The following is a 17330-nucleotide window of genomic DNA, read 5'->3' as shown; positions in this document are numbered from 1 at the left end:
CTAGTTGGTGGCTAATGCATTCTTTACAAATATATTCCTTCTCTAGATTTTAAATCCTTCCTCCTCTTTAGAAAGGGGAGTTGGGGAGAATATTTTATCCACATTTTGAAAACTTCCATTCATTAAATGTCATTAGTAGGAGCAGTGGGCTGGTGAATGAAATTTGTAGGTTTGCAGAAACTGCAGTAGTTAACAGAGGTGGTATCTGAGTGACCCCAATCCACACAGTCACTTAAAATGTGAGGATTTTCCCCTAAGTGCTGTTCAGTGTGTTGCCAAAGCCACATTCTCTGAAAGGCAGATAATCTGACCCAATGGGGCCAATGCAGGGGAAGCACCTGAGGGTTCCAAGCAAATGACTCTCTCACCTGACACAAGCTTTCAGCAGGTGCCTCCTGTGAGGAGCACAGACCCCAGCCCAGCCAGCAGAAAGGAGGTGCCCACCAAGCAACCACTGAGGTAAGCCAGTGAGCAGTGGCCAGACTACGTTGGTGAGAAGCAAGGGTATTCAAGGTAGATTCTGAAGACAGAGCTGATGGGTTGGATTTGGGAGAAGAAGGCAAGAGAGGACTCTAGGTGACACCTGAGTTTTTAGCCTGAGACTCCAGATGGATGAAAGCCCATTAACTGCTTGGTGGGGACCGGGTGAGGGGTTGCTTGCAAGAGGAGGCAGGGTGGAGGGGATGGATTCACTAAGACAGGGATGCAGAAACTGAATGAAGTAGGGCACTAACCTATCACAAGGGAGCAGGGCCAAGTGTCCTCTCACTGCCTTCACTGCCCAGTGAGCACCCTGGCCTCCAGCCCACCTCAGCAGACAGGACCCAGAGAAGTCTATTTGTTCTGAGAAAGACCAAAGAAAACAGTGGCAAGGAAATAAAACAAAGGGGAGGACACCTAACAAAATCTCTAAATCTATACACACCTTGCACTGTTTGTTTGGGAAAGCTCCCTCTCTCCTTTCTCATTCGTCTGGAGGAGGAGAAGGACAGCTACATCAGGTACGTGAGGTCATGAGCACAACACGCCCAATGATGCCCGGGAGTAGCCTCTGGAGGCCATGGTCAGAGCTCCCTGGGGGTTGGGAATTGCGGTCAGGACAGGCTGAGGGGGTTCAAGGATGGGGCCTCTTCACTGCCAAATGATGACTAACATGTCCCTCCATGGCAGAGAAAGCGAGTGGGCTGGAGCTGGAACACAGTTTGATTTCACCTCAATCCACTAACTGAGCCACTACCTAGAAGACTGCCAGGAAGGGCTGGGCCACATCTTGTGGGGGGTACCATCCCGGCCACTTATCAAGCTCCTGCTACATGCCAGCCATAGCATGCAGCTCCTCATAGGCATCATCAATTGAAATCTGAACACAGCCCACAAATGGGCATTAGCAGAAGAGAAAACAAAGATCTCCCATCATGAGCTTAGATTAAAAGGAATGTTCGTGAACTTTGACTGTGAAGTCCTAGAGACAGGAAGTAAACCCACGTCATTCTGACTGTCTCCCTGCCACGATGGACCAGGCAGGTCTGTCATGCATGCCAGGAAGTCTGCCAGTGTAATGGCTGTGATAGGCCAGGCCCTTCCTACACCATCGTCCAACAGTGGGTCCCCTAAAGAACCTTCGAGTACATTCAGACTCTTTTCATTCCAAGAGCAAATGGAACACACTGAGGCACTGCAAGTGGTTTTTGACACAATGGTGACCCCAGAAAGGATAGTGCTGTGGACGGCATTGTGTTTCCCCCAAAATGCATATGCTGAAGCCTTAACCCTCAATGTGATGGTATTAGGATATGGGGTCTTTGGGAACTAATTAAATTTAAATGAGGCCATGAGTGGAACCTTCATGATGGGATTAGTGCCCTTATAAGAGATACCAGAGAGTGCTCTCTCTGTCTGTCTCTCTCTGCCCAAACCCAATGTGAGGACACAGCAAGAAGGCAGCCAGGAAGAGAGTCCTCACCAGGAATTGAATCACCTGGACCTTGATCTTGCCAGCCTCCAGAACTGTGAGAAAATTAATTTCTGTTATTTAAGCCACATGAACTATAGTATTTTATCATGGCAGCCCAAACAAACTAAGACAGATAGTAGGGTGGGTCAGATAAAGAAAAAAGGGAATAAGAAAAGGAAGAATGTCCTATTTCTTTGGGCCCTAGAGTCCTTCCAGACTGCATCAGCGTGTCTGGTAGAAGACCTTGGGCTGGCTCCCAAGCTAAAGCAGGGATTCAAAGCCCTCAGTAAAGGAAGTCTTTTCTTGGCACCTCTCACTTTCCCACCCCACCCCCCACCCCAACCTCATTGTGAGTCATTCTCAGAGCCAGCCCCTGGCCCTGCCACCACTTGGCTGTGTTAGTCCATCTATGTTTGTCTAAAATGCTCAGGGACACCCAGAGCCTTTGGATAACACAGATGTGGAGGGAGAGAGAAAAGGGGCCCAGGCCTGTGGGGCACAGAAGACTTAGATGAACTGCTGCGAACACTCCCTCGTCAGGCTGACAGCCAGCTCATGTGCAGGTGTAAAAGGAAAGCAGGTAGAGGCTACCAGCTGCTCGTGGGCTGGCAGCGAGGTCTGGGGATACCCTGACCAACCCAGGGCTCACAGGAACTGTTCTGAGCACACCACATCTCCCTCCATTGCCCAAAAGAAAGACAGACACGGCCCTCTGGGCTGGACTCGGGAGCATCATCTACACATTCCTCTAACTGTCTGGGATATCCAAGCACAAGAAAAACAAGTCCTCTGCAATAAATGATGTGTGGGAAAGCAAACAGGGTTCATGATAACTTTTGTTAAACTTCTAAAGTTTGTTTTTATTGAGGCACAATGCATTTAACATAAAGTTTGCGTTTAAGCCATTATTAAGTATACAATTCAATGGTATGAATTAGATTCACACTGTTGTGCGACCATCACCACTATCTATCTCCAAAACTCTTTCATCACCCCAAACAGGAACTCTGTGCCCTGCCACCACTCCGCATTCTTTTGCTCCTCCAGCCTCTTGTAACCCATAATCTACTTTCGGTCTCTACGAATTTGCCTATTCAAGAAATTTCATGTAAGTGGAATCATACAATATTTGTCCTGTTGTGTCTGGCTTATTTCACTTAGAGTCATGTTTTCAAAGTTCATCCATGTTGTAACATGTACCAGAAGTTCATTCCATCATATGTATGTACATTTTGTTTATCCATTCTTCGTTGACAGACATTTGGTTTGTTTCCACCCTTTAGCTATTGTGAATAATGCTGCAATGAACATTGGCATACAAGTATCTGTTTGAGTCCCTGTTTTCAATTTTTGGGGGTATATACCTAGGAATGGATTTCCTGACTCATGTGGTAATTCTACATTTAACCTTTCTAGTAAGGCCCGTTTCGATTCTACGTATTCATTTAATTCTCCTGTATTGACACTATATTAACAAGAATGTAGGGGATGACCATCTTCAAGAAATTTGCCCTCTGGTGGTGCTAAGAGACATACAGCAATTAGACACATGACTAAATTCAGAAGATCAAAGTAGGTACATACTGTGGCCGACAACTGAAAGGTACAAAGACAGATGACAAGTAGATAGGATTTAAATTGCAGTCTTGAGGGAGGCTTCCCTGAGGGGAGGACACTTGGTCTGGGACTTGAAGAATGACCAGGTGTCAGGCAGGTGAAGGAGGGGAAAAAATCCATTCTACAGTGATGGCAAGAGTGGCCCAAAAGTGGATGAGAAGAATGAAGGAAGGCCAATATGTCAGGTCTCCTAGGGAGGAGGACAAAGTGAGACAGAAGGTATCTGGAGAAGTGAGTAGGGCCAAACCACACAAGAATCCGTGGGCCATATCAAAAATAGGAGGGCTTCTCTAAAGCATAAGGAGAAGTTTTAAGCAGAGGAGTGACATGATCAGAGAAGCATTTTTAAAGACCTCTTTCTTTTTTTAAAAGATTTATTTATTTGAGAGAGAAAGAGCAGGGGGTGGGGTGGGGAAGAGGGATAGGGAGAGGGAGAGAGAGAATCTCCAGCAGACTCCCTGCTGAGCCCAGAGCCTGATGCAGGCTTGATCCCATAACCCTGAGCTCATGACCTGAACCAAAATCAAGAGTCAGACACTTGACTGAACCACCAGGCGCCCCAAGACCTATCTTTAAATCTATTCATATTTTCTTCTAGGATACTCAGGAGCAAAACTTTTTTAAAAGCTTTTTATTTTGGAAAAATTCAACCAAAATACAAGAGTATAATGAACTCAGCTATGACCAGCTCATGGTCCATTTTGCTTTATCCCCCAATCCACTTTCCCACTCTACACCCCAGGTAATCTTAAAGTTTATCCTAGACATCCTGTCATTTCATCCCTAAATATGTCCTATACATCTGTAAATGATAAAGAGTCTTTCTAAAAATGTAACCCTAAAACCATTACCCCACCTAAAAATATAATTCTTTAATATGACCAAATATCCAATGTTTACATTTCCCCCACTGACACATAGTTTTTCTTTAAGGTTTGTTTGAACCAGAATCTAAATAATGTCCACATTGCAAGTGGTCTAAATGTTTCTTAAGTCTGCTTTAAACTGCAGGCTGCTCCTCCCTTATTCATTCAAACATTCCCTGTGTAATTCTAGGCACTAGGGTCAGTGCAAGACCCTAAAGATGCCGAGGAGAGGGCTCCCCACCTAGAATGCTGGACCACCCATTGGAGATTTCTGCATGGTCACATCCCACCACAGGCTTGCTGAAAAGAAGAAGGTAGAGAGCAATGGAAAAAAACACAAACTGAGGATCATGAGTCTAGATCAGGATCAGGCAACTCTAGTATTTCTGAGAGGGGAATCTATTTGTTGCATCTCAGCTGTCTGGAAGCCACAGCCAACCCAACTAGGAGGAAAGAGACCTTGCCTGGCTGAAATCACAGGGAAGCCAGTCTCCCCCAAAGGATCTAATGGTGGGTGCCTTCACCACCGATGAACTCACAATTTTCTTTGTTTTTAATTCCTAAATGTCTACAAGGCAAAAACAAAAATAACTGCCATTTTGGACTCACCAACGATTGACCTGGCTTTCCTGTCTGATCATTCTCTCTTCATGTTCTAGTTATTTCTCCCCTTTGGGGACATCAGGACTGAATATTTGGATGCAGGGACTATTTTGAGGCACCGTGGTGTCCAGGGAGAGAAAGGAGAGCATATGCAGGCCTACACAAATGGCCCTCCACTGGGGACTTAGGGTACCATGAGGAGCCATGGCCATCACACCTGCTGGACTATTCTGTTCACCATTCCTGATGCGCTGGGACACACAAAGCAAGTCCACAGTGCAATGCCATTTTATACCCATATGAACAGCAAAATGAAGAAGGCTAAGAACTCCAAGTGTTGTAGCATATTCACACAAAGGAATATGAGAAATGAATGAACTTCCATCCATATATCATTCTCAAAATGGTGAAATTATAGAGAATAGATTAGTGGTAGCCTAAGAACAAGAATGAGGTGGGGATTGGTTGCAACTGCAAATGGGTAGCACTGTAAGTTTCTTTGTGGTGATGAAACAGCATGAATCCATATATAGGACCAAACTGCATAGAACTACACACACACACACACACACACACACACACACACTGGGGTATATGTAAAAGCTAGTGAAATCTGAAGCAGGTCTATAGTCTAGTACTATACTAGAACAGTACTGTAGCAGTGGTGATTTACTGCTTTTACATTGCATTACAGCTGTATAAGATGTCACTACAGAGGGAAACTGGGTGAAGAGTTCATATAACTCTACGTATTATTCTTGTAACTTCCTGCGAGCATTATTATTTCAGAATAAAAATACTTAAAAAAACAAGTCCAAAGGCGTGGCATGCCACAATACAGATTGATCTTGATGATCACATTTAAGTGAAGAAAGTAAACCATGAATCATTATGAGACTTTTTCTAAAAATTAGAACAAATGAAAATAATTGCTTGACAGTACAGTACAACTAAACAAAAAGAAAAGCCAAGAGCAAACAAGCACGAGGTTGAATATAATGGTTAAAGAGGAAATCAGGGGGATGGGTTATAAGGTGTACCATTTTACAAACATCTGTTCCAGTAAACAGACTGATACCTGTGGGGTTCTACTTTGTGCTCCTTGTCGTTCAAAACTAAGTAGCAGGGGCACCTGGGTGGCTCAGTTGGTTAAGCGACTGCCTTCGGCTCAGGTCATGATCCTGGAGTCCCGGGATCGAGTCCCGCATCGGGCTCCCTGCTCGGCGGGGAGTCTGCTTCTCCCTCTGACCCTCCCCCCTCTCATGAGCTCTCTCTCTCAAATAAATAAATAAAATCTTTAAAAAAAAAAAAACAAAAAACTAAGTAGCAGCTCGTGAAGGGCAGGGTGCCCAGAGCCTCTCACCTTTACTCCTGTGGCCATGTCCGCTATGGAGAGGACTTCTCCTATGACCAGGCTTCGACTGACAAAATTCCTTGTTTTCTCTGCCTGAAAACATGACAGACCCAATGTTAAGGTTTCCTTATGGTTTTAAAATTAAATTAACATTTTAATTTAACTTAACATCTTTATAATAAACGTATGTTACTTTATTAATAAAACTCCACCGCAACTTAAAAGCAATTTTTAAATTATAAATACGCCCATGACGCTACTGAAATAAACGTTTTCATCCAGGTTTTTAACGTGGCCTTCCAGTCTCTGACCACCTAAGAGGAGAGCCGACTTCATCCCCGCGGAGGGCAGGCTGCTGACAGACTCCCCTGGGGCCCTGTGCTTCCTTAACCCAGTTTGTCCCTCGAGGCTCCCCGGAGCCCAACACCCTCCACGCTTCCGCCTAGCAACGGCGGGTTCTCCCTAGCAACGACGGTTCTGCCTAGCAACGCGGGCCTGCAGCGTCTCCACGTGGGGTGGACCAATGCTCCCACCAACAGGGGACGCCCGGCTCCAGTCCCCGCGACAACCCTGGTGGGAAGACAGAGGATCCGGAAGGTTTGGGAACATTGTGTATACAGGAAAAGCAATAGTCTTCACCTTCCTTTCTAGCCGTAGACCATCTCAGGGCTTGGATATACTAAACACCATGAGGTCCCAGTCCCCCTTCACTGCCCTCCTCTCTGTCGCTGTATACAACAGCCACAAATCCCAAAGCTACGCGAGCATACTCTTCACCAGCGAGAAATGGGACAGGGCAAAAACGCTGAGCCTATTTTATTTTTATTTTATTTTTTTAAAGATGTTATTTATTTATTTGACAGAAAGATAGAGAACACAAGTAGGCAGAGAAGCAGGCAGAGGGAGAGGGAGAAGCAGGCTCCCCGCAGAGCAGGGAGCCCGATGCGGGCCTCGATCCCAGGACCCTGGGATCATGACCTGAGCCGAAGGCAGCCGCTTAACCGACTGAGCCACCCAGGCGCCCAAGGCTATTTTATTTTTAAAAGTCAGAGGCAGGCGGCATTTCCTTAGAAGGTGGTGGGCCCCTGAGTGTGCAGATTGCAATTATCCACTGTTGGAATTAATGTTAGTCTTCCTTATTCTCCAGTCTCTTCTGAGACCCAGCCAACAAAGCTGGTGCTTGTTACCCTTGTGTACGTGTGTGTACGTGTGTGGTGTGTGCACACGCGTGCGTGCCTGTGTGGACCTGTGCCTGAAAACTGCCCTACTGGCATCAGGATGGTAACCAACCTTCCTAGGGTGACTCTCAGTTTCCACAATGGCTTAAGCTCTTTCCCCAAAACGCACTAGGTTTTCTCCTCCTGTAGGTTTTTACAATGTTTCTTTCAAGCATTATTAATTTTATCAAACAGCAGGCTGTCAAGATTTATGACTTTTATGGTGGCTCCAACCCAATGCATCTTGTATTGGTTATTTCTTAAAATAACTCCAGCCTGAGCATGAACCATTGCATGGCTCCAGCTTCAAATCCTAACTGGAGAGGTAGTTATCAGCAAATAATTAAAAAAAAAAAAAAAAAAAAACTGTAGTGGATATTTGCAGACTTTTTCAGAGGGCCCATGTATCCTCTATCCTGTGGATCCTCACAACCCTCCATGAGAGGCTAAGCAAGAAAGGAAGTACAGACCCCATGTAACAGAAAAGTCTAGACTCGGGAGGTCAGAAGACTTGTACAACCAGGATCCCCTAGTAAGTGGAAAGGCAAGGCCAGAAACAAGATCTTCAGATTCCTCATATGGACATCTTGCCCCCACCCCTCACTCTGAAGCTGATAGAAGCCCCAGGACCCTGGGTGGCCCAGACTTTATTGTCAGTGCACCCTTATTTTGTACCACCAGCCTTGTCCCCAGAGGACACCTGACATCAACACATCCCAGTGCCCAAGTGATCTTCCTGAGAGTCACCCCATCCTACATCATTACAACAAACCCTTCCTTACCTTAAACCACCTGCTCTGTTGTGGCCAAACCTAAACCATCAGGAGTAAGTAAATCCCTCAGAATCCCCAACTGGTCATAGTTTTCTTCATATTTCATTCCCTCCATTTCTACTGTTGATGCAAGAGCATGCCTTTGTCATTAATGCTGTCCAACTGTGGTCATTTTTACTCACGAGTTTGAAATAAATTCAATCACATTTGCTAAAGAATCAACCCCAAGCTTAGCCATCTTAGTGCATTATGAATTATTTATGATGATTATTTTCCTTGCCCAATCTCTGCACAAGTCAGCAATCTTTGCTATTAGATCTGATGGGCAATGCCAATATGAGTTTGCCATTAATCCTCTGATGGTGATTTCAGCAATCATTTGGACTGGTTTATTTTAAGAAGTCAAGCAAAATTTCCAGAACTAAGACTAGGCTTAATTTGATCGACTGCCTTACTGGCATATATTTTTAATATCTTCTCCACACAAATTCTCCCTTTTTTTCAATTCTTTCATTTCTGATTCATTAAATGTTCTTAATTAAAGAATGTCTAATATCGACAAGTTTCCCTTCTCATTCAACTGACAACATAGTAAATTGTCTGTACTGATAATGATCAATAAAGAATCAACATGTGTTTTTTGACATACATTTTTGCAGTATTTCTACATATCAATAGCTGCCTTCATTTAGACTGGATATATTCAAACCAAACTCAATTCCCATGTCAGAATGTTAGTTTGTATTAATTTTAAATGATAATGATTCCATAAACGTATGGAGAATATGCTTAAGCTTATATTTTATCCTAAATTACACCCCATGCTATTTATATTTCTGCATGATAGATTGTCTCAAACAGAAGAAAGGTAGTTTTCCCTAAAATACGCCCCCCCCATTTCTTTAGAGAGCACTCCATGTATCAGACCTTTGTGTTACAATATTCTGTGTTAAATCAAGTTCTACAAAAATGTGCGTTTTTGGTTTTATAAGCCCAGAGAGTCTCCACAAGTCATATATTCTTCTTCAACTAAAATCATCTTGACTCAACACAGCTTGAGCCGTCTTTTCTCTGATATTAAAAGACCCCCACCACCTCCTTTGCAACCCATCTGCAGCCCCAGCCAAGGGTACTGGACAGAAAGTGTTTCCTGATCTTAGTTCTCTATTATCAGTTCCCAAACTGGCATGTTTCCTGCTTCTACCTTCTGGTTTCAGTTTTCTATTTTGGTTATGTTTTCTCAGTCTTAATTGAATACATGACCTTTGTTATAATTAACCTTGAATTGTTTTAGAAAAAGAAGGGGCAGCGTAAAATATATAAATAAAATAAATAAATTGGCTTCAGGGACCAGTCATACGGGGCCAGCCTGAATGAGACTCTTGCCTACTATGCTAACCAGTCCTTGACCCTCCCTTGAAAAGAGATCCCAAGTCAATTCATACATCTCCCACCACCACCTTGTGCCTAGAGACTATCATAACAGCCTCCCAGCTGGCCTCCCTGCCTCTACTCTGCCCCAAACATCAGACACTATGATCTTTTTTATTATTATTAAGGTAAAACATATAGTGAAATGCACAGAGCTTAAGCACATGAGTTCTGATCAGTTATCTACCTGTGTAACCATCATGCCAATTAAGATTATAGAATGTTCCCATCTCCTCCAGAAAGTGTCCTCAAGCCCCTTTTCAGAGTCCCCACCCCTACAGGCAACCACTGTTCCCATATTATCATCATCCATTAACTTTGCCTGTTCTTTAATTTACATAAATTGAATCACACAGAATGTACCTTTTTGTGTCTGCCTTCTTTCATGTAAATAAGGCATCCCTGTTGATTTGTGTGTCTCAGTAGTTTTCCATCTATGAATATTCCACAATTTGTCCAATCTCCTACTGATGAGCATTTGTGTTCTTTCCAGTCTGGGGTTATTATGAGTAAAGCTGATATACACATTCATGTAAAAGTTTTTTTGTGGACATATGTTTCCATTTCTCTTCTGTAAATTCCCAGGGGTGCAATTGCTGGGTTAAAGGGTAGGTTTGTGTTTAATATTGTAAGGAACCACCAAATAGTTTTTCAAATGGCTAGATCATTTTACACTACTATCAACAATATAGAAGACTTCTGGTTTCTCCACATCCTTGTCAGTCCTGTGCATCTACTCAATTTTTAGCTATTCTAGAGGGAGTGTTATGGTTTAAATATGCATCTCTCAGATGACTAAAGGTACTGAGCACATCTGTCTATGCTTATTGGCCATATATACTTCTATGAATTGTCTGTTCAGGTCCTTTGCCCATTTTTTAGATTGGGTTGTTTGTCCTTTTATCATTGAGCTCTAGGAATTCTTTATATATTCAGGGTACAAATTCTTCATACCTCAACACAATTTTTTTCAGATAACTGCACTGCAGATACTTTTTCCTAGTTTGTGGATTGCCTTTTTATTCTCTTTAACAATGTATTTTGATGAAAAACAGTTTTTGATTTTTATAAAGACCAATTTATCAGTTTTTTCTTTGACATGTTCAGCATTTTGGGGGTCTTCTCTAAAAAACCTCTGCCCATCCTAGAGTCAGAAGGACATTCCCCTTTGTTCTTCTACAAACTTTATAATTTTAGAACTTATGTTTAAGTATATAATACCTCTCAAATTATTCTTGTGTGTAGTATGAGATAGGGATCAAGGTTAACTTTTTTCTATATATTTATCTACTTGTTCCAGAACCATTCGTTGAAAAGACTTTTCTTTTCCCATTGAGTTGCCTTGGCAACATTGTTAAAAAATCAATTGACCATATATGTATGGGTTTATTTCAGGACTCTCCACAATGTCCCATCCATCTATTTGTCTGTCCTTATGCCAATACCACATAATCTTGAGTAGCTTTATAATAAGTCTTGAAATCAAGTAGTGAAAGTCCTCCAAATACGTCCTTTTTCAGAATTGCTTTAACAATTCCAGGTCTTGTGCATTTCCATATATGTGTTTTTGAATCAACCTGTAAATTTTGATCAAGGCACGATGATATTTTAAAAATAAACATCATGCTGTGCTTCCCCTTCTCCTCCCCCACCCCACCACCATTGTGAAAACTCCCCAATGACTACAGTTACTTTTGCAAGAAAATCCAAACTTCTAACCATGGCCTCCACACCTATCTTTTCTTACTCTCTGCCGGTTCCTTATTCTCTGCTGATCCTCTGCTGGGGCCACATAGTAGGGCACCTGAGCAGAGTGCTGGGAGAAGTCTGTAACAAAGGCTAGATGTAGCGATTGTACTTCTGGTCTCCCCAGGGGCCTTGACCATGCCAGGAAAGCCCAATATCAGGAACAATGAAAGGTGACATTCCCATGGCTCTAAGGATATTTTTCTCCCTTTACAACATCAGTGTAGTATTCTGACAGTTTGGGATTTTCCAAATTCTTGCCTTAAATTTAATACCTCTTCTCTTGGCAGCTCATGCTTCCTACCAAATTCCTAGGTACTTTGGAAATTTTTTTGATTACTAGTGTAATCACATAACTTATCAATATTGACAGCATGTAATGATGAATGTATCATATTGATGAACAGCTTATTGCATGAGCTTACTTTTAGGTTAATGGAAAGTGCATTATTTTACATTAATTTTAATGTAAAAGGGTTTTCTACATATAAGATCATGTTATCTGTGAAGAGAGACAGTTTTACTTCTTCTCCAATTTACCATGTTTGATTATTTAAGTGTTTCCAATCACTTTATTATTCACCATGTTTGATTTTTATCGGCAGCATCGACAACCATCTGATGTACCATAAATTTACTTGTTCATTATTTTATTGTCTGCTCCCTCCCAGACTATAAGCTCCATAAAAACAGGTATGTTTTGCCTGCTTTGTTCACTGCCTCTTGAACAATGCCTGGCTCATCATAGGTGTTCAATAAATGGTTGTAAAATGAATGAATCGCCTCACCTGGCACGTAGAAGGGACTTAGCAAATTATAGCAAGTAATAATTATTGTTATTTTTAACCTAATATTTCACTGTAAGAATAATAACTAAGCCTCAAAATAAGAAGTTTTCATTAAACCAAATTGTTTACAGTGCAGTAAATAAAGAACACCAGGATTCCGGCTACCCTAGAGTCCGTCCCTGCATGGATCCCAACTCACTCCCTGGCATGCTCTTTCAAGTATTTCCTGTGGCCATCAGCTGCCAATCTACACAGAGGAACTTCTGTAAACAGGCCACTCAGTCCTGTCATCTCTGCTCAAATCCTCCACGGCATCCCTTATGGCCAGGGCTGGTCTGGCCAGACTGCTGGCCAAGTGGCCAGGGTCCAAGTCCATAGAGCTGGAGCCGGGACAGGGACTCCTGCCAAAGGCAGCACACAAGACTGAGAGCCAGGGGCAGCCTGTCACAACCCACTAGGAAAAGCCTGGGTTCCAGTACAAACAGAAGCCAGAGGGCCAAGGGCAGAGCCAAGGCTAGGGTGTTAAAGCCAAGAGCTCAAAGTAGGTCAGGAACCAGTACTGGGATGGGGCGGGGGAGGTGTACTTGGTCATGGTCTGCAGGACCAATCAGGGCTGGCACTGGTTTGTGTGGGCAGCAGAGCAGGCCTGGGTGAGATGGGCTGGTGTAAAGGGCTAGTGGCAGAGGAGACATCCTCACCTTCTTGGCATATTCTCTACTGAGCTCCTTCTCCACAACACACCCGTGGCTTCCATGTATCTTCCTGGGAAAGGCTGCTCCTTTTTTTAGGCGTTAATTAGGAATGCAACCATTCTCCCCATTCCCAAATGCCTTCTAAGGTGAGCTGACCTCAGAATCTTATTCCATTTTAGATATGATCACCCACCTGGTATTTCTTTAAATACAAAAACAAAAACCATCCCAAACTGAGACTAAATTCTAACTGAAATAATAATTATAGTATAATAAATATAATATAAATGGAAAGCCATAGTATAATAAATATAAATATAAGTCTCCTGCCAGTTCCCTTTCAAGCTGATCTGAGAGTGGACTTTCTGAGAAAACAGTGGATGATTTAGATCAGTGGTTCTCAAATTTTATGGTCTCTGGACCTGCTTACATTCTTGAAAATTATCAGAGATTCCAAAGAGCTTTTGTTAATTTACCACACTAGAAATTAAAACTGAGAATTTTTTAAATTTTATGTTAAAAATAACAATACTATACCGATTACATGTAAATAACATAATTCTTATGGAAAATAACCATAATTTCCAACCCCCCAAAAAAATCAGTGAGAAGAATGACATTGTTTTACATTTTACAAATTATTGTAGCATTTGGCTTAATGAAAGACAGCTAGACTCTCACATCTGCTTCCGCACTCCATCTGTTACCATATGTTATTTTGGTTGAAGTTTATGATGAAAATCTGGTGTCATGCACACATAGTTGGATACCTACTTTTCAGGTAGTACCTGAATGGGTCTTGGGTACCCCCAGGGATCGTCAGACCATACCTTGAGAACCACTAGTTTAGATAATAATGATGCTGCCATGCCCAGCACTGCTGTGGATCATGGGGATGAGGACAAGCAGAATTCAGAGTGAGAGAGAAGATGATGGGGGGGGGGTGAGGGTCAGTCATAGAATGGGTGCTTCATTATTCAAATATCTGCCCCCACTCCTCAGTCCTGTTGGCCAGGAACAGCCTGATCCCAAATGTCTTCCTCCTGGGGAAAGCAAATGTTGGGATGGAGCATTCCTATAAGTCAGCCCAGAACCATGATTGCCAGAGACCAAATGCTGAATGGGAACAATTCAGGGTAGACAGTACAGGATACCAGCAAAGAAGGATAGTGGAGAGCAGTATTCAAGCCAAGACAGGACACACACTGGATCACCTGGGAAATTTAAATGCTGATTTGATTGGCCTGAGCCAAAGCCCAATAGCAGGAGTTTGGAAAATTCTCCAGGGAATTCCAGTGTGCAGCCAAGGGCAAGAACCACCAGATTGAAGCGGACTCAGCAGGACCAGCTGGGTTTAAATCTGTGTTCCACTAGTTATATATACAATTTACTAGCTGTATAGCCCCGGGCCAATTACTGGTCTTCAATTTACCCATCTGTAAATGGGAATACCATTCTGGATGTTGTGGATATTAAATGAGATCATCCATTAGCGCTGTGACTGGCCTAAGATAGGTACTCTGTAAGTCTGAGCTGTTATCATTGGTTATGGTGATTTGGGTGCAGGGGATCAGCCTCTGTCAGCTCCAGTCTCAGCGCTGCCATAGAGTAGATCTCCCACCTGGGTCCTCTGTCTCCCCATCTCTGGAAATACAGGGAGTCAGTGACTTCCCCCACCCCCCTGCAGGATTTCCGCAAGGGAAGGAGAGGACAGTTGGCTGAAGGGCACAAATGTGATATCACTGGAAACAGGTGCAGAAAAAGTCCGTGAGATGCAATGATGTTATTCACACTGTGTGTGTGCACACACACGTGTGTATACTCTATAGTCAGACTCAGATATTTTTTCCTTTTGAAATTGTTAGAACATCTCAAATCTATTGCAGATGGCAGAGTGGAACTATTTTAATGGCTTATTCTTGGCCCGTGGACTGTCCATAGAGACCTGGAACGAATGAGGCTCACTCCTCATTTATCCTCGAGAACATCATCATTACACATTACACAGAGCGTTCTGCCTTGGAGTTCATTGGATCATCCACAAAAGCTAACAGCAACACGAAATGGGGGCCAGGGAAGGATGGAAAGACCTGGAACGCTCTCTGAGCAGGCAGTACAGCCATGACTCAATATTTTTATTAAGAGGCAGAATGAATCATGTAACACTTCTTCTAGAATTACTGGATGTGGATAGCCTCTCCAGCTGTTTACAGGGTGGAATTTGAGAGCCTTCAAACACAGATGTGCTGCTGAGTTTCACGACATCCACCCGAAGAGATGAGCCGGCCGCACTGACGACTGACTCATTTAATTTCCTTCAGGTTCATTGGCTTTTGTGAATTCACACAGAGAGAAGCGCCAGATAGGCTGAAGTAACTTGCAGAAATGAACTGGAGGGATTGTCTAGGGCCAATCCTGTGGCTGCTGCAGGAACTATACCTAATCACCCAAGACGGGGTCACCCGGGCTGCCTAAGACCACGAAGGGAGCCACAAATATAGGAAGATAATTGGATCCAGGGACCAACAGCTTCATCAGGAGCAAGATTACACAGGCTAATCCTTCAGACTCAGGGGGATAAGCAGCAATTAGTAAACTTCACTAAAGGATCAACCCTCATCCGGGTCTTGAATATTGACACTAAGTTAAGCCATGGGACATACTGAACTGATTAAGACCAGGAGACTGACCACATGTCAAGATTTCACCTTCCAACCAGCCCCATGCCAGATGTACTGGAGGCCAGACTCTCATAAAGTGGCTGAAACCAAAGAGGGTTGGGGTCTTTTGAGGGTTTTTTTTTTTTTTCTTTATTGGTTGTATTCACAGCTCAAAATGTTTGTTCCATTGAGAGGTGGTTTACTGGCTTGAAATCCACTTTGTCAAACTACTCGATATGAAATGATTTTTCAGGCTTGGCAAGTACCCTTCCCTACATGATGTGGGTGTTTTCCTTCCTTCCTCTCCATCTAAGTGTGCCCTTGTCACCTTGGAGGTGGCCGCAGTACTTCAACAGGAGGGACCAGAGCTCTGCCTTTTGACAAGAAGATGCTGAGGTCTGTCCTTGCCTCCTTTGGACAGCCAACCAAAGGAGGAGTGACAGGGTAGAGATCTATTCTTGAACATGGACCTCAGGCCCCCCACTGGCTCTGATCTACATTCCACAGAGAACTAAGCCTTCAGTGGCCCCCTGAATGGGGAAGACCCCCACCACCTCAGTCCTCAGACTACCCCTCCACAAACTGCACTGGGCAAGAAGAGGGCTGGGCTCCACTCCTCGGCCATCTACAAGCTGAAGCTTCTCCCCAGTTCAAGCCCCTCTCCTAGGGCTCTCACCAGGAATTCTGTTTTGTTTCATTGTGTTTAATGTAAAGTGTTCAGTTTAAGGAAGCCATTAAGCTGAATGAAATGGAAATCGATTTAAATGTGGCTAAAATATGTAGCTCCTAATGTTCACATCATGAAGGAGTTCTCTAATCACATATTCTTTCTTTCCTTCTTTCTTTTTAATGAGGCTAAACTGACTAAAATAATTTAACTGAGTTTAGAATGGCAGTGTTCAGACAAACAAGACTCCTACATTTTAGACACGTCTAAATGCTTTAAAAGCCTATAAAATTAGTTCATTACATTTCTCAGATATTTGAATTTTATGCCCCAAATTATATTTGTTTTGTGAACACGTATAGCATTACTTCTACTGATTCCCCTATCGCCTAGCCTGTGATCTTGGGAGACGTGAATGTGTGGGCCAAGGGAAGAAGATCAATTAGGTTATCGGGGAGTGGGGCAGAAAAAAGGGGCTGAAGAAGGCATTCCCCCATACTGATGACAGTTTTCCCTGGGACAAAATAAACATGCTCCCACAAGTCACAAAAACAAACAAAACAAAAATAAAATCTTTTTCTTTCTCTCTCTCTCTCTCTCTCACTTACTCATACACACATCACAGCAAAGTAACATTTAAACTTACCTGTTCCTGAATGGCACGTTTTAACAGAGGTAGCCCCATGATAAACTTCACTCTCTGAAAGGTCAAAGCTCTCATTTCATCCAGACTTAAATCATACCTGCGAAGAACAAATACAAAATGGGTGTTAAAACATTGATTTGGTGACTCTGAGTAGAGCCTTTGGACCAAGGTATCTGATAGAACAGACAGCTTTGTTAGTCTCTTTACAGCTCTTGTTTGATACTGTGTGTCAAAGAAGGCTTACTTTGTGTGTAACGCAGACCCTGTGTTCAATACAGTGGGGTCAAAATGGAAGGAAAGAAGGAAGGGATTTCCT

At 43.1% G+C, this 17330-nt stretch overlaps 1 protein-coding gene across 1 annotated transcript in view; it reads right to left on the bottom strand.

Moving 5' to 3' along the window:
* The window catches only part of ACOXL (acyl-CoA oxidase like), a 349740-nt gene that overhangs the window by 296484 nt on the left and 35926 nt on the right, over positions 1 to 17330 (bottom strand). Inside the window, exons 2-3 of the mRNA XM_064572203.1 lie at positions 17015 to 17111; positions 6404 to 6487 (exon numbers count right to left, since the gene is read on the bottom strand). Coding sequence (XP_064428273.1) covers positions 6404 to 6487; positions 17015 to 17089 — 159 coding nt within the window. The 5' untranslated portion in view covers positions 17090 to 17111. The remainder of the gene's footprint in view (positions 1 to 6403; positions 6488 to 17014; positions 17112 to 17330) is intronic.

Source organism: Mirounga angustirostris, unplaced genomic scaffold (assembly GCF_029215605.1).
Source record: "Mirounga angustirostris isolate CCGP_5_RB_7025 unplaced genomic scaffold, mMirAng1.0.hap1 SCAF_10, whole genome shotgun sequence".
Lineage (NCBI taxonomy): Eukaryota > Metazoa > Chordata > Mammalia > Carnivora > Phocidae > Mirounga > Mirounga angustirostris.
The sequence above is the reverse complement of the archived record's forward strand: the minus strand, read 5'-3'. Positions and strand labels throughout refer to the sequence as shown.